The sequence below is a fragment of the Balearica regulorum genome, chromosome 12 (genome assembly GCF_011004875.1).
Source record: "Balearica regulorum gibbericeps isolate bBalReg1 chromosome 12, bBalReg1.pri, whole genome shotgun sequence".
NCBI lineage: Eukaryota > Metazoa > Chordata > Aves > Gruiformes > Gruidae > Balearica > Balearica regulorum.
In genome coordinates this window covers 2416083-2436250 of record NC_046195.1, presented here as the reverse complement: position 1 = coordinate 2436250, position 20168 = coordinate 2416083, and the positions used below count along the sequence as shown (strand labels likewise).

Here is a 20168-nt window from a genome sequence, read left to right as displayed (position 1 = left end):
TCAATAAATCAATCAATCCATTAGGAGCACGGCTAATGATAATAATCCCCACCTCATTAGGGGGGTTGGCAGATCTTTTAGGGGGTCTCCGCTGCCCAGCGAGACACTCGGTGTTATCCCGGGAGCCCCAGGACCGCTGCAGAGTCCCACCGGATGGTGACACGGTGTCCTCAAACCCTCTCCATCCCTGACCGCGGGGCGAAGGAGGACGGTGACGTGGCGTCAGGCCAACGCGACATGGATGTCCCAACCCTGTCAACAGCTTGCTTTGGCTATTAAGATGATAAAGTATCCGGTGCTGGTTCCTGCAGGAAAGTTCTTGCCAGAGCAAAGCCAACACGGCTCTTAGGAGAGGTTACCAGAGTACTGCGGTGGCTGAGAGCGGACAGTGGCACTTGGCCACCCCCTGGGAGCTGGAGACCCTAGCGCTGGGGGAAAGGAGACGATAAAGGTCCTTCCAGCTGGATGGTGAGCTCCAGGTAGTGGTGAGAGCGAGCAGGTTCATCCCAGCCGTATGGGAAGATGTTATATGCTTGGAGGACCTCGGTCACCTCTCCTTGCTGAAGAGGTCGGTCTAACATCTGATCCACGTCCCGTGCTCCTCTCCCGTCTCCCACGTGTCCCCTTCTCCACCTGCATCCCACAGGGATGGAGCCGAGCCGGCCGGCTCTGGCAGGTGGGAATTAGCGTCGGGCTGGCACTGGAAGGGGCTGGAGGAAAATTAGCTCTCCAGTAATGAGCTCTGTGGGGGATTGCTCTACCAGCAACGTGCTCGGAGTCCGAATGAAGCCAGACCTGGGCTGGGAGGGGGGTGGGAGGAGGAGGAGGAGGGTGAGAACCAGCTGCTCCGGGCCCCCTTCGTTATAGACTTGCCTAAGGACGAGAGAGCCTTCAAAAAGAGCTGTGAAGTGGGGAGCAGGGGGGAGGAAACCAACCCCCAACGGCACGACACATGGGGTTGCGCTTCAAAATCAAATGAAAAGGCCAGGGGTGGGCAGCGGGGGGGGGGGCAGCAGGAACAGCAGAGAGCTGAGATGGTTTGAGGTCTCCTCCTCACCCCAGCCAGCTCCAGACCCACCGGTGGGGCAGGAGACGGGGGGTCCCCAGCGAGCAGGCGCTGCAGGCAGATGCCACAGCATCGCACGCCTTGGGGCAGGACATGGCCGGGATGGATCAAGACATGTTCCTCCGATGCTCCGCATCCCTCCACGCCTGCTCCGGGGCAGGGCGCTTAGCTCTGCCGTGTGGAGAGGCCTCAGCCTCCCACCGCTGCGATAAAAGATAAAGATAAAAGATAAAGACGGCCACCCCCGGGGAGTTATTATACATCAACGTCTCGGCTACAGCGCTTGGGGACAGCATCACACGGCCACCCCGCTGCGTGTGACACTTCCGTGCCCAGCAAAGGGCTTGACAAGGGCTGCGCCCAGCCCCAGTAAAAATATTTATTTATCCGGCGTTATAAGTTATTATCTCTACAGGGTGAGTTATTTCTCGGGGCCGACATCCCTGCAGAGGCAACGCGGCCGTGCAGGCGCATCCTTCTCAGGGAAGAAAAATCCCGCGCAGCACGGCTGAGGTTCACGGGACCGAACCTCGGGGTGTAACTTGCGCCGCGGGTGCAGGATCTGGCCCTGGGGGAGGCAACGCTGTCCCCCACCACAGCAGCTCGGTGCTGAGCTTGGGGGAGCTCGGGTGCGGTGTCGGTAAATAAATATGGATAAATAAATCACAGAGGTGGAAAAGCGGTTTCTGAAAAGAATCAGAAGGAGAAAGGAAGAATTATAATTTCCCCTCTCCTTCCAGAAACCCAATTTTTATATTGCTCCTGACCCTCTGGCCCTGGGACGGTCTGTCTTCATCAGACCACGACCTAAGCCGGGTGCCGGGGCGAGGAGGGGACCCCCCCAAAGACCCCTCTTGGTCCCACTTCCCACACCTCTGGGGCTATCAGCTGAGCCCCTGGTTTCTTTTTTGGGCACATCGCAGAGCCGAAAGCCTTCGCTCACAGCTAACCCCTTCCCAGGCGGAGGAGCATCCCACCCGTACCACGACCGGGACCGCTGCCTGCGCAGGCAGACCCGCAGGCAGGGGAACATCGGAGCCCCCATCCCCCAGGCTGGGAGCAGACGGCGCATTCAGCAGCGACCTTGAGCTTCTTCTCTCTGGCACTGGAGAGCAGAAAGGAAGAAGCGAGGAGGTATTTTCACCCGCCCACGATACTCAATGGAGAGGAGAAGCCGGCCGGAGCCAGACGCTTTGTGCTGTTAATTGCCGATACACCTGGCTCCGGCGTGCCAAGGTCATCCCAGCATCACGCGGGTCCGGCGGCGATATATCTGTGCGCACGAGGGAGTGAAAGGAAGATGCGGAACAAACCCATGGATGTCCCTGAAAGCAGAGAGGGGGGATTTGCTCAGCGTTCAGAGAGCCGAGCCGCTGCCAGGTCCCCGGAGCATCCCCGGAGCATCCCCATCCTCTCCTGGGCAGGGATTTGCCAAATCTCATCGGGATGCCCGTGCTGGTTCTCCCGCTGCCTGAGATCTTTCAGATTCGCTCCGTTAAACCTTTCCCTCCCCGATCCTCTGCACCGTGAGCTGGAAGCGCCACACACAACTCCGGAACTCTGTGGGATGCCGAGTCCCGGGCACGAGCGACCGGGCACAGCCACAAAGCGCCGGTGCGAGTGCGATTGCTCCCTTCCTCCCATCCCGCTCCTGATTTTGGCGGAGTGTGTGTGTGGGGGGGTGATGCTCTGGGTGCCAGCAGGGGCTCCACTGGTGGTACCCTGCTGCTTCGGAGGGATCGGCCGCCGCCAGGTCCCCACCGGTACATCCGCTGACCGCTTCTCCTTCCCGTCCGTAAAAACCCACCTTTTAACTGCAACATGCTACTCTCCTTCAAAAGCAAGAGCCCTGAAAAACAATAACCGATTCCCTTCTGCCTTGGCTCCCTCACTATGGTTACTAAAAGGCCCCTCATGTGTCCTGCATCCCTAACACCACCCTCCCCTCCATCACTGCCCCGTTACCATGGCAATGCGGTGATGGAGCAGCGCCAGAATGTAAAGAGAGATGCAACAAATCGCACGCCACCCTCGTGCTATCATTTAGGATATTGATGTTTAAATCTCCTGAGATGATCTGAGTGTAATTGGTTTATGGAAATAGAGACAACTCCTGCGGTGGAGTTACTCAGGCTGGCGGGGAGGAGAGCGGGTCCTTGGAAAAATGGGGGGGGGAGAGGGGAAGGGGCGATGGAGGGGTGGCAGTGGGGGCTACCAGCTCACGTGCCGTCGGCTCCCACCGGGCTGCAGGTGCCAGCCAGCCCCCAAAACCTGACAGACGCTGTCGCCGCGACGGAGGGACATGTCTCTCCTGCCCACGGAACCGCCGGGATGTCCGACGCGGCCGGCATCGGGCACTGTGGAGAAAAAGGTGCCCCGTGCCACGCCGACGGACGCCGGGACCCCCTTCACCACGCAGCTCGGGGTTTCCGTGCCGGAAAACACTCGGCGAGCAACAGTTTGCTCTCCACGCTGGCCAGGCAATGTTCCGAAGTCACCCACGGCCGCTTTCTCCCCGGTTTTCCAGGGGAGCGATGGCGAAGCCTCTCTGCCTCCCGGAAGGACTCTTTGGGATCGCGCGCTCACCCCGCAGCAGTGCCGAGCCGAGCGGAGCCCTCGTACCACAGACCAAAGCGTGCCCGGCTAATTGAGTCCCCCGGCACATGCATAATGCACGAGGAGCCAAGTTCTCCTCACCCAAGCATCTTGTTTTATTTATTAAAATGCTCTTTTATTTATTGTGATATCAGCTCGAAACCCAGGCAGCGTTACCCCGTGGATTCTTTGACATCATTTTATACTTTCAATATTAGGAAGGCTTTCTTCCCGACGTCCCAGTGAGCCAAAGCGCCCTGTCCTCCGCTTTCCCCCGTCTCAGCGAGGGCTCCCGGCTCCTCTCCCCGCACCGAGCATCCCACGGACGTGACGCTTGCGCGTGCCGCCGCTAAGGAGGTTCTCCCCCTCCCTGGGGCTTGCGAAGAGTTAATAACGGGGTGACAGGTCCCAAAGCCTTTCCCCGTGCTCCAACGATCTCCATCGTCCCCCTTCGCGGATGCTGGGTACTCACCTGACGACGACGACGACGTATGGCCGTGGCACCCGGCCGTCCCGCGTGGCCGGTAGGTTGCTGGCGCCGTGGAGGATGACGGAGATGGCTTCCTTCCCCACGCGGGCAACGTGCCCCCCGCTAGCCCCCGGTGCGTGTCTGGGCTCCTCCATCCCGGCGGGAGACTCGGATACCTGCCGGGAACAAGCGGGAGAGATGTCAAGGTGGGGAGCGACCGGCTGGTCCCGCAAAGCTGAAGGCACGTCCCCCATCACCCAACCTCGTCCCCACGGCCCCAGCTCGATGCCGGGAGCCCAGATGGGGGAGACGACGTCCCCGGCACGTCCCCATCACCCAAATTTGTCCCCACAACCCCTGCTTCATGCCAAAAGCCTGGATGGAGGAGAACAAGCTGGGGAGGTGGTGTCCCCGGTGTATCTCCGTCGCCCAGGCTGGTCCCCAAGACCTTTGCTGGATGCCGAGAGCCTGGATGCGGGAGAAGAAGCCGGGGAGATGATGTCCCTGGCACATCCCAGAGCCCAGCCGCGGCTCGGCACCGTGGCTGTCCCCACGTCACAACGGGGCCGCAACAGGTGCCGGGAGAACGCCCGGAGAGCATCCTGCGTGGGGTGAAACCAGCCCAGCATCCCTACTCAGTGTGGTCCCAGTTACGCCGTGGTCCAAGCAGAGACCCCGGGTGCCAGGTCACCGGAATGGGATTAAGCATCTAAAGCACCTCCATTTCCCCCGGGGCCCTCAGACCCACCAACAACCCCCCCACAGCCCCTGCCGCCCCCCTGCTCCCCCTTCTCCACAGCCCAATTTATAGGGACTCTGCAGGAATCGGGATCTCAGCCCAGTCCCGGGGAGGGGGGGAAAGGGGGGAAAAAGGGGGAGATCACAGCAGCTCCCCCCTCCCCAGCTCATTAATTCCCACCAGCTGATGTGCTAAGGAGCAGCAGAGCTGCAAGCTGCCGCTCCTTTCCCGGGGAGGGACCGTCCCCTCACCCATCGCACCCCGTCCAAGCGAGACACGGCGCCGTCCCCCACCGGCTGCATCCTCGCCGTGCCGCCGTCTCGGGCTGATATCGCATAGCGTCGTGCCTAAAAAGGGTTAAAACCCACCCTGTGCTGCTTCAGCCCCTGAAAAGCAAACCCTTCGTGCATCCTTCTGACCTCCTGGGGTGAAAGCGAGAGCTCCAGCCCAGCAACCACCCCGTGGGCTTCTCAAAGCCGCTGCCTGCAAATCCCCTCCGACGTGCGGCTTTGCCTCCAAACTCCCTAACGAGGGGCTGCTTCATCCCGAGCCCCTCTCCCTTGGCTCTCCCAAAGCCGCCCGGCTGCAGCGATGATGGGCTTGACGGCGGGGAGGTGACCCGCCACCATGGGGGATAACGACCCCGAACCTAAAGATGGCTTGTGGGATGGAAACCTGGGGGCTCTGACCATCAACAACCTGGAAAAAACCCCACATTTAAATCGGGTTTTTCCCCTCCCTTAATTTTTTTTTTTTGCTGTTGGCTCAGAAGCTAGCTGGAGCTTAAAAAAAAAAGCATTGTTTCACTCCATCCCAGCTGGGCAAACTGTGGGATGGAGCTGGGCAAACAGGAGAAAAGCCTAGGCTTGGTTTTAAGACCAAGCTGCGTCACCAAGGGAGGGTGAGGATGGCTGGGGCGCCGGATTTGCAGGCAGGAAGCACGCGGGGCTGTGCAGGCAGGGCAGGCAGGGATGCTCTCCCCGGAGACCCCTCTCTCCTTTCAAGAAAGCATCTGTTCAGGCTCCGGCTCTGGAGTTTTAATGAGTATTTGAGCCCTAAATATTCACTAAAAACCCAATCCAGAGGAATTGCAGCTGGCGGAGCCGGGAAACAACCTTGCTTTGAATCGCACGGACCCCTCCGAGCTCGCTGATGGAGCCCAGGCCCTGAGCTGTGATGCCGGCTCAGCGTCCCGCACCGCACCCTTATTTTCAGCTCCGGATCACTATTTTGGGATATTTTCCTGCATTTTCCCTGTTTTCTTTTACATTCCAGATAACAGAAGCAGGTTTCTTAGCACGCATCTTCATACCCACCATTTATATTTCCATATCTCTGAAAAACCAAGTAGGTTTTACCGCCAGCAGCGGTTTCAGCATGATAATTAGTGAGAGGTTTTAATAGACAATTCACGAGCGGTTAAGCTAAGTAAAACTAAGCAGGAGAACAAAACATTTTAAAAATAGCAGGCGCGAACAATGCCAGGCTTCGCAGGCAACCGGTACCCGAAACCCTCGGCAAGGCTGTGATTAACTACCAAAAAAAAAAAAAAAAAAAATAAAAAAAATAAAAAAAATCCAGTTACTATTCAAAGCCAGGAGGAAATTCAGTATTTCTTCCAGAAAGGAGGATGCCTGCAGTTCCAGGTAAAGCCCACGCTTGTTTTTCAGCTCTCTTACTCAGCGGGAAGCAAAACTTCTCCGTCCGTGCCAAGCCAAACGCTCTCACCCAGGAGTTTGCAACCTGTAGCTTGCGGAGCCGGAGGAAAAAATAATAAAGTCCCTGTGTCGCCAAGGGTCTCGGCTGGGGACACCGCACGTTTAAAGCATTTTTCGGTCCCTCAGAGCATCACCGACTGCCGCGGAGCATCTCGCGTGACCCGCCGCCCCGATCCCACGCAGCACCTTAACCCCAAGCCGCCCTTAAAGCATCCTTTAACCCATGACGGTTATTAATTATTCACGCCGCGATGTTGCGGGGAGGTTGATTAACGGTGCCTGAGCTGCCATTGTCGTAATTTGTTTTGCTATCAACTCTTTTATCGTCTCGAAAGAAGCGTGGGGAGGGGAGGGGGGGGTGCTCAGGCAGCTCCTCTACGACGCTGCTCAGCCAAGATTAAATTGCTTCTGGCTGCGGGCTGACGAGACATAAATAGCCTCAAGAGCCCAGCGTTTAGTTCGGGGAGGACAAACCCAGGCTGGGAGCCAGCGGGGGACCCACGGCTGAAGCCCGCGGCTGCATTTCCCCCCACCCCTTGGAAGAAGTTTGCGGGATGCTCCTTGATTTTTGATTTCCCCGGCGCTGTCGGATAGGGATAGCGCCTGGGGCTTTACGCCTTACGGCGTTCACATCCTCAACTCCCCCCCGCCCTGGCCCCGCCGCAGCCCTGCCAGCGCTCCTCGGGGTGATGCACCAGCAGACACCAGCACCTGCTCTACCACGGAAGGATCAGGACCCTCCTCGTCCTTTGTAGGACCCACGAGTCCTCCCAGCCCCGGATAAAGCCGGGAGTGATGCCGATCCCCTCTACAGTGGGAACGGCGGGAGCCCTGAGCTCCTCCCTACCCCTTGCAATTTATGAGCAGCTGTTGGGAACGTGTCAGCTTTATCCTCCTCTGGAGACTTCATAAAATAATAGTAGGCTCCATAAGCGAAGATGGACTGGGGCTGGCGTTGAGTTTTCCTACGTGATGTCTCCCCAGGCTCCTTTCAAACCTCCTTACGGCAGCTAAACGCCGGCAAGCCGTTTTTCCCCTCCCTGGGAAATCAAGCGCCACTTGGTTTTAAACAAGCAGCAGGATCAGGCCACGGGTTAAACCTCCAGCGACGTGCCATGGGAGGGGGCTGGACGTGAGGTAGGGTTGGAGAAAGGCTAGGACATCCCAGAGTCGAGCCAGCCTAAGGATGCTGGGTCCCCAGGCGTCCCTCGGGGAGTAAATCCAGCTGCTTCTGAGGGCTGGACCGCAGGGTTCTGGGATGTAAGAGCACACCAAGAGCCCCTGAGACACCACGGAGCATCATTTACAAACAGAGTGAAATACCAGGGGGGGGTTGTCCTCCGTCCAGCAAGGACTCGCCAGCTGATGGGTTTGCGGAGGCGGCTGCTTCGCCCAGACCGACCTTCTCCCGCCATGCTGCGTGTGGGACAATTTACCGCCCCGAATTTATGGGGTTTTCTGGGGGTGGGAGATGCGCTGCACCCCGGCCACCCCGTGCCCACGCTCTGCGTTGGTCCCCGCAAGCCCCGGGGTGTTAGGGTACAGCGTGACATCCCACATCCCTACGGATTTGTACCCCCCACACACACTCCACACCCCCCAACAAGCATCACGGCTCCTCGTCTGTCTGCTCCTCTCTCCGAAGCAACCGGAGCCTCGGCGCTAATCAGATTTGAGGCTGTGAAATCTCATTTGAGGCTCTATTAATGCATAGCTGGCATGACACAGGCCCCGGCCTGTCTCCGATGAGCAAAACAAGGAAAGCAATCTAGCTGGGGGGGGGGGGGGGGTGAAAAAAAAATAAAAAAATAATAAAAAAAATATGCATCTCCCGGAACAAGCTCGGGGGAGCCGGCCAAACGCAATTACAGTTAAAAGGAAGATTAAAACGGCAGCAGCACTCTTCTTCCGCCATCCCCAGCGTCGCGGTCCTTGGAGCGGGGCTGCGATCGCAGCGGGATGCTGCCGAAAGCGAAGGGCTTTCGCGGGGGGGGGTGATGCAGAACGAGGAGGTCTCATCCTGCCGGGTCCGGCCGCGGATGCTTTCTCCTTCTTCGCTGGGATTTTTTTCCTCCTCGATGCCTTTGGAGCTGCTTGCCATGGGACGGGAGGAGAACGCGGGCGCTTTATGATGCCGCCTACAATTAATATCTGATGGAGAAGCCCTCGCCAAAACAGCCCCTAGGATGACACGGAGGTGGGGGCGCAAGGCAAGGAGCAGCCCTCGGCGTCCCGAATGAGCAACCCATATGGTTGGAGAACTTCAGCTCCACCAACAGCCCGAGGCAGCCTGAATTCGGGGGGTGGTTTTTTTTCGTTTTTTCTTTTTTTTTTTTTCATTTTTGAAGCAAACCCAATAGTACTACAAGGGGTATTTCCCAACACCTCCACGCAGCAGGTTCAAACCACCCTCCAAGAAAAAAAAAAAACCACCCGAGCAGGTTCAAACCCTTTAGTAGATCCTCAGCAAAACAAAAGCCAGAGGGGAAGAAAAAAAAAAAATACAGTAATAATAAAAAAAATAAGCCAGACAGGAAAACAAACACTGGTTTTTATTCATCGTTTCATCCTGCCGGCAGACACCACTGCTCTGCTCCCATTTCCAACAAGGACGGGGGATTTTTTTTTATTATTATTATTTTTTTTTTTCCCCTCGCTGAGCTTGATATATTCTTATTATTATTATTTTTAAGCAAGTTGTTTCCTCCGGGGGACCCTGGGGGAACTCGTTAAAGATCACAGGGCGGTTTCGGGGCGCCGGGAGGGAGGATGCTCTCCCCCACCGACACTCAGGGATGCCGACTCGGAGCCAATTTCCCCGGGGAACCCCGTTGCCGCCGGCTGGGAATCCCTTTGGGCTAAAAATTGCCAAATTCATTTTCCTTCCATTTATGTAGGAAAACTCCCAATTCACCTGTCAAATAATTAAATGGGCCGGCAGCCCAGCACCGCCTCATCTGCTCCATTAGAAGAGTTTTACACTTTCTGTATTTATCAGCGGCACCAGTGCAATTACCTTCCCCCCACCACCACCTCTTAAAAGGGAGCAATTTTCTCTTTTTAACCCCATTTGCTTTTCTCAGCGAGGCAGTTATTTGACACTTAAAGGGACACGATGACTTAAATTGCAGGAATTAGAACTAGCAGCCGCTCTTCCCGCTTGCCTTTCCTCCGAGCATCCAAAGAGTTTGTGCTTTACAGACGAGCGAATCAAACAGCAGATTGGAAAACCTCTTGAGGAGCCGTCTCCTCCATCCAAGAAGATTATTTTTTAATTTTTTTTTTTCCATTTTAGCTAAGAAAATGTGAATTGCCACTCTGCACTGGCCCTTTTCCATGCCAGCTCTCCGCTCGGGTGGGGAGAAGCGTGAGGAAAAACGGGACTTTTGGACCAATGTCATGATAGGGAATATAATTTCCTCGCAATGCATCACTAGGAACGTGCATTTTCACACCCCCTAAAAAAAAAAAAAATTGTCTTTCACTAAACCAGAGCTACGCAAACAGCACCCCAAAGCCATTTGCCTCAGGTCCCCTTTTGCTGGAGGTTCCCTCCGGCACGGAGAAGGGATGACCAAGGGATGCCGAGAGCCAGGGCGCTGCCGGAGGAAGGCAAAGTCCTCGATGAACCCGTCAAGACGCGCTTCTCCCTGGGCTGACAGCTTTTCAAAGCCCTACAAATTGCTCGCCGGAGCGGCGTTATTCATCTCGCCCGCATCCCGGGGCGAGCCCCGCGCGTCAAAGTTTGTTTTTCAGCCTCATTGGGCTTTCAGTGTGTCGAGTCAGCTCCAGCCCCTCACCCCGGTGTCGGGGCAGCAGGCTTGGGAGAAGGGCTGGACCCCTGCCGCCCTCCCTGTGCCGGCCGCTGTCGACGGGCTGAGTGATGGATGAGCCGACCGGGCGACAGACGGGAGACGCACGCCATCCATCACCCGCTAACAGAGACCTCTGCCCCAGCCCTGCCGCTCCGGCGATGGGAAGACAGAAGCTTTTATCCGCCATCATCGCTCAGCGAGACGGGGCATATCGCAAGGGCATCCGCATCCCGGTGCAAACATCTGCATCCCAGTGCAAGCATCTGCATCCCGGTACAAGCATCCACATCCCGGTACAGGCGTCCGCATCCCAGTGCAAGCATCCATATCCTGATGCAAGCATCCACATCCCAGTGCAAGCATCCACATCCCAGTGCAAGCATCCACATCCCGGTACAAGCATCCGCATCCCAGTGCAAGCATCTGCATCCCGGTGCAAGCATCCTTGCCCTGCCCCTGCATCCCTGCTCCCCCTACCATTGCAAATGGACAGAAATGCCCCGTTTCAGCCCAAAATCATTCCCCAGCCCCTCGGCACAGCCAGATGGTTGAGCCAGATTTGCGACGGGGTCCGGGTTTGATTTGAAGCATTCGGGAGAGGCCAGGGCTGGGCTCCGCTCGCCACCGAAAAGCAGCAGGGCTAGCAAGCGAATTCAGCTCACAGCCCATCATCCACATCTGACGGTGGGGAAGGGACTCCGCAGATACCCACTCCATGCTTTAAGGCTGAATCCCACCCCCCCCCCCCAAAAAAGGGGCTAAAATTAATCCAGCTGTGGCTCAGACTCCCCCCCGGGTCCCTGTGCCTGAAATACACTGGGTGCTTGAGGAGTTGCTGCTGTACTTTCTGTATCGTGCTTAAAAAATAAAGGTGATGTTTATTCCCGGGGAACTTTTTTGCTCGTCCCTGTGATTTGCGTTACACCCGGTCGCTTCGCACCCGTGCACGCTTTCCTAGGGAAGCTGTTTAACTCCACGGGGATGAAGCACAGCGTAAATGGAGCCGGGAGCCGGTTTAATCCCATTTTTTGAGCCCTGGTGAAGGTCCACAAGTCACAGCTGGCTTTGCACAGCGCGGATGGGGCGCGCTTACCACGCAATCCCCCGGCCGCCCAATACCCCCGCGGCTCTTGCAGCCTGGTAAACGAGGGAGACGGAGCGGGGACGCGTGCCGTTACGCAAACCCGTTTGTTTGCTGCAGAAAGGCTGCGATTCCTTGTACCCTGACAGCAACAGATTGCTGTTTTGGGATGGGCGCCTCGCTGCCAGCTGGTCCAGGGAGACTGGAAACAAACCATCTTCTGCGGGCTTGCGACCAAGTCCGACTGCCAAGGAGATCTCCAAAAGCTGGCTCTTTCCCCCTCGCCCAGCACCACGTAGATCCGCTGGAACGGTTTCCAGAGGAAGGGACCCAATTCTGCTCGCCTGGGGGTTGAGCCCTGTGCAAAGCCCCCGAGGGTCGAGGTGAGCCCTGTCCCCTCTCCTCCATCCCTTCCCTGCTGAGGGAGGAGGTATCCCGAGGGCTGACAGCTCCGAGCCATCCCAGAACCTCCGAGATCATCCATAACATCTTATCGACCTGCTCGGTGTCGTGCCCAGGTGCCAGGACAATTAGGGAGCCGTCTGGCTCCGCAAGCAGCCGAGCAGAGCCTGCCGCTTCGTGCCTTGGAATACATTATCCGCAGGTTGCGGCGAGATGAGAAAAATCGTTATTCCCCCTGCCTTGGCCTTTCGGGCGGAGCTCAGCACCCGTCCGTCACCCGCACCATCCTGCGGATGAGATGCTGGGCACGGAGGCAGCGCCGAGGAGGCGGTACCCCGTCGGGATGCGCCTGCAGGTCTTTACCATTTGGGAAAGCGAAACAGATGGATGCGATAGCCCCGCAGCGGGATTCCTCAGGACACGGGTCCGAACAGCAGCCCTGCCATAGGACCCCTCTGAAGTTGCCCCCCCAACATTACTAACTCCCCAAACTATCGATCACCTGAGTCCTGCCGGAGTTTAGGAAGCTATTTAGGCTCTCAGACTTCACTTTAGGGGTTCACCTTCCCCAGGCACAGCAGGATCAGCTTTGAGATGCTCGGGTTTGGACCCCCAAGAGCCAACACAGCTCCAGAGGGACAAAAGTAAATCCCACAGCTTCAGCTCACCGCAGCGTCTCCCAGGAGCGCTTTCGGAGATTAAACCTCCCTCCCAGCTCCAGCCGGTGCATCCCCCCTCCCCGTAACTCAGCACAGCTCGGCCACCCTCCAACACATTTTCCATCTTTCCAGCTCTCCCAGGAGGGCGGGGAGCCAACATCCCCCCGCCCCTTAGTTTTTAATTTTTAAATAAAAACCATCCTGGCAAATACTTGCCGGGTGACATCAGCGGCAGGTGATTTATTGCATTCCCTCCGGGGGGCCCAGGAGCAAAATTGCATTTGCTAATGCTTCGCCTTACGCCCGCGACCTGGCTCCGCATCCCGCTCCGCATCCCAGCTGATTGCTATCGATTTCCGCAGCTCCAAAGAGTTTACGTCTAGACGTTTGCTGAGTAAACTCAATCAAGCCTCGCTAATAAATGTATCTGGCCAGTAAATTTTTGGGCTGATTGGGGTGAGGATAGCACAGCCAGCTGAAAATCAAGAGAGGCCGAGCGCTGCGAATGGTGCTGAGTTGCTCCAGGATCCGGGATGCTCAGCATCCTGCCTGCGGCGCGAGGAGAGGGCAGCTGCCCTGGAGAGGGGCCGAGCAGCTCAGCGGGGCTCGAGCACCCCATAACCCCCGTGAAACACGTGGATCAAGGGCTCCAGAGCCATCGGCTCTGGACGTTTATCCCGCCCAAGGAACGGCGTGGGGAGGGATGCCGACCCAACTTTTAACCCTACAGCCACACCGACGTAGTCACCAAGATGAAGAGGCACGTGTCCAGCGTTTAGGACGTCCCGGTGATGGCACCGCGGGCACGAGGTACCGTCTGCGGGGTCCCTTGTCACCTCCCCACTGCAGCAGTCCTTACTTGGGAGGGGGTGGGTGCTGAGTAAGGACTGCCAGCCCCATCCCTGAGCTGGGTGGCCCAGAGCCTGCAGAAGACCTTGTCATCAAGCCCACCAACCCCAAGTCTCCCACCAGCCCAGCTGGACTCTCTGGAAGGAGAAGAGAGGTCAGAGGATGCTTGGGGAGGGTTCAGGAGATCAAGCCCGTCTCCGGTGCCGTAAGCCGGCTTTCTCGAGCAATGTTTTCACAGGTGTACGAGACACCTCTGAGAGCAGCACAGACAACATCTTCATCAACGGGCGTGTTATTCTTCCAGCGAGACGCAGGAAACGGAGCCCCTGGGGTGAGGGTTGGGGTTTTTTTTGGCTTTTTTTTTTTTTTCTTTTATTTGGACAGCTTTTAACATAACTAAGGAAAGAGCAATGCAGCCTCTCGGACTGCATCGGCCTTGCCCTGCGGTTTCTGCAGGTTTTAGAAGTCTAGCGATGAGCTGCAAGATGAAAGATTTAAGCTGTGTCAGCCCCCGATGCCTACAGTCAGCATTTTAAGAGCTTCTAGGTGACGCCATCCTCTGCCTGGGGGACAGCTGGCTTGCAGGGCTGCTTTTTGGTGCTAGAAACGCAAAGTTTGACATCTCGCTCCCCCCGTCCCCACGACCAGGACGTGATGGCGCGGGAGCAGCGCCGAGCCGAGGACAGGATGGAGATGACCACGTCCCCTTGCAGCCCTCCATCTCCTCTCCAGCACCGCGAAAGCTCTAACGGGAAGCTACTACGAATAGTACCATTTTGTTTTTGATTTCAGATGGTATTTTCTCCACCGGCTGCACTCACCTGCGCTGGCGAGGAGGTCGGATCCGGGCTGTAGCGCGGCGAGGAGAGGTGGAAGCTGCTGCGGCTCAGCGTGGCGAGGGCAGGCAGCGAGGAAGAAGAGGAGGAGGAAGGATGTTCATCTGCTGAGTCACCCCGGAGCTCCGGGGAGGAGCTGGGTGTACGATCAGCCCGCAGCTTCTGGGGGTAAGAGAAGGGGGTTGAAGACCCAGCTTTGGGCTCCAGAAGTCCTCCCAGCGTCCCCCGTGACATCTCCCCCCGCAGCCCAGGGAAACCCCTCTGCATCCCGGCTCCATCCTCTAACTCTTGGGGTCAGGACCTCACACGTCAAGGGCAGAAGTTTTGTGAGAAATGGAAAAAAAAAATAAAAGCAATGCATGCTAAACCAGCCATAAGCACCTCAACAACATTTATTTTAGATTTAGAGACATTCTCGTACACATGTCCAGGGGTTGCTCCTGCGCAGCTCCGACTACCTCAGGGAGAAAAAAAGAAAAAAAAGAAAAAGAAAAAGAAAAAGAAAAAGAAAAAGAAAAAGAAAAAGAAAAAGAAAAAGAAAAAGAAAAAGAAAAAGAAAAAGAAAAAGAAAAAGAAAAAGAAAAAGAAAAAGAAAAAGAAAAAGAAAAAGAAAAAGAAAAAGAAAAAAGAAAAAGAAAAAAAGAAAAAAATTTAAAAGAACATTTAAAAAAGAAAATTGAAAAATTAAAAAAATTTAAAATTATCTTATTAATAAGCTTTTTAGCAGCCCCGCCCACCCTCCATCCTTCATAGGGAGCACCTGCCCAGCTCCCAGCTGCTCTGATGGGGTCCGGCTGCTCCCAGCCCTTAAAAGAGTGGGGTAGGGGAGGGCTGGCTGATGTTGGGGAGCTTCCCCATTCCTTGGGGGGGTTGAGGTCTCATCTGGAGGGGCTGCCCTGCACCAGCCAGGAAGGTGAGGGGGATCTGGGTGGGTGGGAGGTCCTGGTCCTGCTGTGGGTGAGGTCTGGGGCAAGCTGTAGGTCTTGTGCTTGGCTGGGGATGGGCGATACTGCGGTGGGGTGGGCAGAGCCAGGGGAGCACCCCATAAAGGACCTTTTCCTGCAGCTCTGAGCATGGTTTTGCTGTGGGACCCTCTTTCCTGGCTTTGCTTGGGTGGTTGTTGTCTCACCAAGACCCTGTCTGCATCTTGAGCTTGTCCCAGCTTCCTCCTGTCCTGGACAAAGAGGGTCCCTGACCTCAGTGGCAGGCAGGGGACAGGCACAAAGCTTCTACCCAGCAGTGCTGGGGCATGAGGGAGGGGAAACTGAGGCAGGGCTGTGCTGTTTACCAGAGGCACCCCTGAAAGCCATGGAGACCTCTCTCTTTTTGCTTTTGTTCCAGCTGGTGCCTACATGGGGCTGTCTAGCTGCACTGGGGGCAAATCCTGTTCCAAGCAGAGTGGCCTGGTCCTGTTTTGCTGGAGCACAGGATCTCTGCCCCAACCCCACACCCCCCAAATCTGGGGTCACCTACCTCGGAGGAGCGAGCACGGTCCTTGGTGGGCAGTGAGTGGTAAGCAGACTCGGGTGTACGGAGCGAGCGGCTGGGGACAGGGATGTCTGGGGTTGGGGATGATCCCGGAGCTGCTGCTTGCTGGTCCCCACCCTGGGCACTGGGGGAGAGCGGTGGGGGTGAAGCCAACGTGGTGGGTGGCCGGTGCTCGTGCAGGGACGCGGTGAAGGCCAGCCGGCCGCAGTGCATCGCCGGCTGCTCGCTGCCCACCCGCAGCAAAGCCATCACGGCGCTGTAGCGGTACCAGTCCTCGTCCCTTCCAGCGGAGACCTTCATCCGGGGCTGGTTGGTGCGGGGGTAGATGGCAAAGAAAGCTTCGCCCACCAACCTGCTCCTCTTCATCATCCTCTGTGCCCTCCCGGGGAAGCGCAGGGCCTCGACGTGGAGCCTCACGTCGTGGTTCTTGTCGTTCTTGCAGAAACCTGTGGTGGGGGTGAAGCCTTGCGTAGGGGGGCTGGTGGTCCCAGGAGCATCTCCTGGGCTCGTCCATCAGCAACCCTGGCTAGCTCTGCTCTGTGGACGTGAGCAAATGGGTTATGCAGCCTGGAAGCACCCAGACCTCGGGCATGGGTGGGGGGGTGGGGTGTTCTCATTGTTGGTGGAGTTGGCCCTGCTCCTCAAGCTCCATCTGCCCCATTCACCCCACTAATCTCTGACCCTGCTCAGGCAGCTTTGTCCCCAGCTCAGGGTTTTACTGCGAAGGTGTGAACATGGTACAGGGGTTGGCAAGCCTGAGCCATGCCCCTGGGTCACCTCTGCCATCAGCCCATCCCCGTGGCATCCAGCCTCTTACCTCTGGGCAGGGTAAAGGTGAATTTCTTCTTCTGGAAGGAATAGATCTGATTGAGGTCATTCTGCTCGATGGTGTCGGTGGTGCCGGTGCTGCTTTGGGTGACCTCCCCGTCGTTACGGAGCTGAACACCGGCGCCAGAGCCCCGCAGCAGCGGGTTCTCCACGGTGAGCCGCAGGGCGTAGCGGCCCAGCCGGTTAAACTGAGCACTGATCACCTCGAACTCAAAATCCAGGGTTTTCTCCTCAGCCTTCAGCCGGGAGCGGTGCAGGGTCAGGGGGACACGAGGCTCCCCTGCCATGGGGATGGAGATGGGATCTGGAGATGAAGCCTTCTTGATAGCAAGGACCTGGTGGATCTCTGCCCTGGAGCAAGCCTGGGGCAGGTTTCTGAGCCGAGCTGGCTCTGCTGCCGCTCTGGTCTTCTCCTGCCCAGCCAGAAAAGTGCCTGGGGGTGCCTCTGGGTGCATGTCGGCTTCACATCTCTGCAGGCAGCTTTCAAAGGCGGCAGAAAAGGAAAAGAAATCCCCTCTGTCCCTGGGGGGGGAGAAAAAAAGTGCCACGGGGAGATGCTGAGAGCTTTCCTGCCTCTGCGCCAGCGTGGACGGGGGCTTTGAACTCCGGTTTGTTTGCTGGTAAACCAGGTAACTAGATGCGAAGCGGTGGCTGCCTTCCAGCAAACAGCCTGGGATGTCCAGGGTGATGCCGAGCGATGCGGCACGGACGTGTGTGTGTGTACAGGGCGTGCCAGGGCGTGTGAGTGTGCGCGCACATCCCCGCAGCGGGGAGTTGACGGCTCCTCGAGCACTTTGCTTTGGGAGATTCACCACGAAGGGGGTTAGATGTTGTAGAACCTCCAGGAGATAGTGGTGTGAGCCGTGCTGGCTGCTCCGGTGCGTTGCTGACCCCCCACCCTGTGGGACTATCCTGCTCGTCCTGTGCCCACAGGCTGTTTGCTGCAGCTCCTGGTGATGGTACTGGGCAACCAAGCCCACAGCTGCTTTTTTTGGGTTGTCTCGAGTAAGTTTTTAGCTGGGTTTGCTTGTGGAAGTGGCGTGAGCCTGGGGAGAAGTGCTTGGCTGTTAGATCAGAAAGGGATTCATCTGCCAAATTCTAATGGCTGGTAACTCTGGAGACAAGCCCCAGGCAGAAACTGCCCCATAACTTCAAGTGTCTCTACAAAACAAGCAGTTGAAACAGTTCTTTGCGTGTGTGGCTTGGAGATGCGCATTTGCAGCCTGCCCAGGAGCTCGCTGGGCTTTGGGGACCAAGGGATCAACCCAGCGCTGGGCTCTTGGTGCTGTAGCAAGGGCTGGGGATGCCCTGAGGGTCCCAGTTGGGCTGCAGAAGGAAACTTGGGGTTGGTGGGGTGCTTGCATGTGGGTCAGGAGCCTTTTGGGGGGTGATGTCCTGAGACAAAGCTGGTTACAAAGGGGGTTTGGTCTAGGTCTGCTCTCCTCCAGCTCGGCATGGCATGGGCTGCTCTTTCCCGTGCAGGAGTACGTGATTCTGGCTGGTGCAACCGCAGCTGAGCTCCCTGCCTGCCAAACCTGCTGCCAAGCCAGCTGAGCATCCAGAGGTTAATCCCACCACGGATATTTTGGGACTGACATCAGGGGGGTTGCTGGCCTGGGGTGGGCAGGAGCTGGAATGGCATGGTCTGATCCTCAGCAGGAACCCCTTGCCCTGTCAGATCTCGTTTCCCCCATTGCCACTGAGAGCAGCGTGTTCCCACAGCTTTCGGGATGTTTCCAGTGAAACGTGAGCCGCAGCCAGGCTAGCAGATGGCCCTTCTCTGAGACAGCTCCATACAAAAAGCCACATTCCAGTCTCTTCACGCTGGTGCAAGCTTGAAACAACAAGGTTATCCTGGGGGAAACGGGTTGGGGGATAAAACAGCATCTGAAACCCTGGGGCATAAAACTTGTTGCTTTTTTTTTTCTAGCATGGGAGCAGCCCAGGGACCTGCAAGGCAGCCGGCCAAGACCTGTACCAAAATTGCTGTCTCCAAGAATCCCTTTGGAAGGGTGCATGGACCATGGATGGACCCACTAAAAATAAATCCTGGTGTCTCACAGCTCTTTGCTATGCCTAGGGAGGCTGATTGGACCTCCTGGTCCTTCCTCAGTTTCTATTTGGGAAAGAAAAACCACAGGTTGGAGTCTTGTCTTGAAGCACCCATCCTGACCACAACCTTGGCTGATGCATTTAACCTCCTGCCGTGATGAGGATGCTGCGGAGGTCAGGATGAGGATAGGAGGGAAATGGGTCATAATTCAGGGGTTTTGGGCAAAAGTCAAGCAGGCTGGAAAGAGCACTAATGTCTCCAGAGTGCTCAGGTAGCTTCCTCGAGAGCATAAATGCTTTTAATACCACTGGTGGCTCTTTCCCCTGATGGCTGGAGACCACCCGGTGCTCCCAAAGCAGAGCTGCAGGTGGTTTGAACCGAGTGTGTGATGCTACTCTGAGCTGTTTCACCTACAAAATCGTGGAGATCTGGGCTGCCGGTCTCATCTGGAGGTGTCACTGTTGTGTTTACGTGCAGGTGGGACTTGCACCCCCATACCGTGGTGGGGACCCCCTGCCCCACTGAGTTGGGACTTCTTGGGACACAGCAGCAGGAGGGACCGCAGTGACCAAACCGGTGTCTGTGTGAAGGATCGCACCCTGGTCTTCAGCTCCCAAATGCTGCTGCAACTTTCCTCTGCCTCAATTAAAGCCTTGCTGGGGTATAATGTGGGGGAGTGGGAGCTATTTCATCCTTAACTAGCCTGCTTGATTTCCTTCCCGCCCTTGTGCAAACACATTACGGAGCCACCGCTAATGACAGCATCATCAAAGATTAATTTTTGCATAATTTAAGACAGGGTTCACTCAGGCAGCATTTTCCCAGCTGTACCAGAGGTGGAGCAGGTCTGGAGGTGCCCCCTCCATCATATTAACATGACACCAGGCATGGACAAACCCAGGGCTGAGACCCTCCCTTGCCCCCCCTGCCCCAAATTAAATCCCAATTTCCACGGCTCTGTTGGGAACAAGGTTGATTCATAGGGTAGTGTGAGGTCCATTTATTTTGGCAGCCTGTGGATTTTTGTTCTGTAGAATGAAAGGTGGCCTTTGATGGCTGGAGCTCTGCCTGTGTAATGAGCTCAAGGTTTGGGACTGGAAAGCTGCGTAATAGTGATGGGAACTGGGTGTTTTGGCCAAAGATGGGTTCCTGCTGTCCTTAGCTCTCTTTTTTTTTTTTTCCATGTAAAAGTCCTTTTCCTTAGCATGCCCATGGGCGCAGTGAGAAGCTCAGAGCGTACAAAGAGAGGACCCTTCTCCAGGAGCAGAAAAAGGACGAGAGCCAAGGATGCACGCAGCGAGGTGGTCACAGTGTCGGAGCCTCTCTGTACCCTGCAGCTGCTGCTCAGACCTGGGAGAGGTGTGAGGAGCAGGAAAACCATTCCCTTTCCACGTTTATCCAGCACGAGCAACAGCATCTGGGGCTGCCACCCAGCTCCTGGCTCACCCGTGCCTTGCAGGGCTCTTCCCAGCCCGGTCCCCGTTGCCAGAAAAGCGGGCAGCAGACCTTGGCGAGGTGTACCATCGGAGCCCGCGTGGGAAGCTCGCGGCTGGTTTCCCAACAGTCATTT

General features: G+C 56.7%; 1 protein-coding gene across 1 annotated transcript in view; it reads right to left on the bottom strand.

Moving 5' to 3' along the window:
- CCDC33 (coiled-coil domain containing 33) overlaps positions 1–16942 on the bottom strand; it is a 41696-nt gene extending 24754 nt beyond the window's left edge. Inside the window, exons 1-4 of the mRNA XM_075764867.1 lie at positions 16535–16942; positions 15703–16163; positions 14215–14391; positions 4139–4306 (exon numbers count right to left, since the gene is read on the bottom strand). Of these exons, the coding sequence (XP_075620982.1) occupies positions 4139–4306; positions 14215–14391; positions 15703–16163; positions 16535–16832 (1104 nt within the window). The 5' untranslated portion in view covers positions 16833–16942. The remainder of the gene's footprint in view (positions 1–4138; positions 4307–14214; positions 14392–15702; positions 16164–16534) is intronic.
- Positions 16943–20168: the final 3226 nt, after the last annotated feature.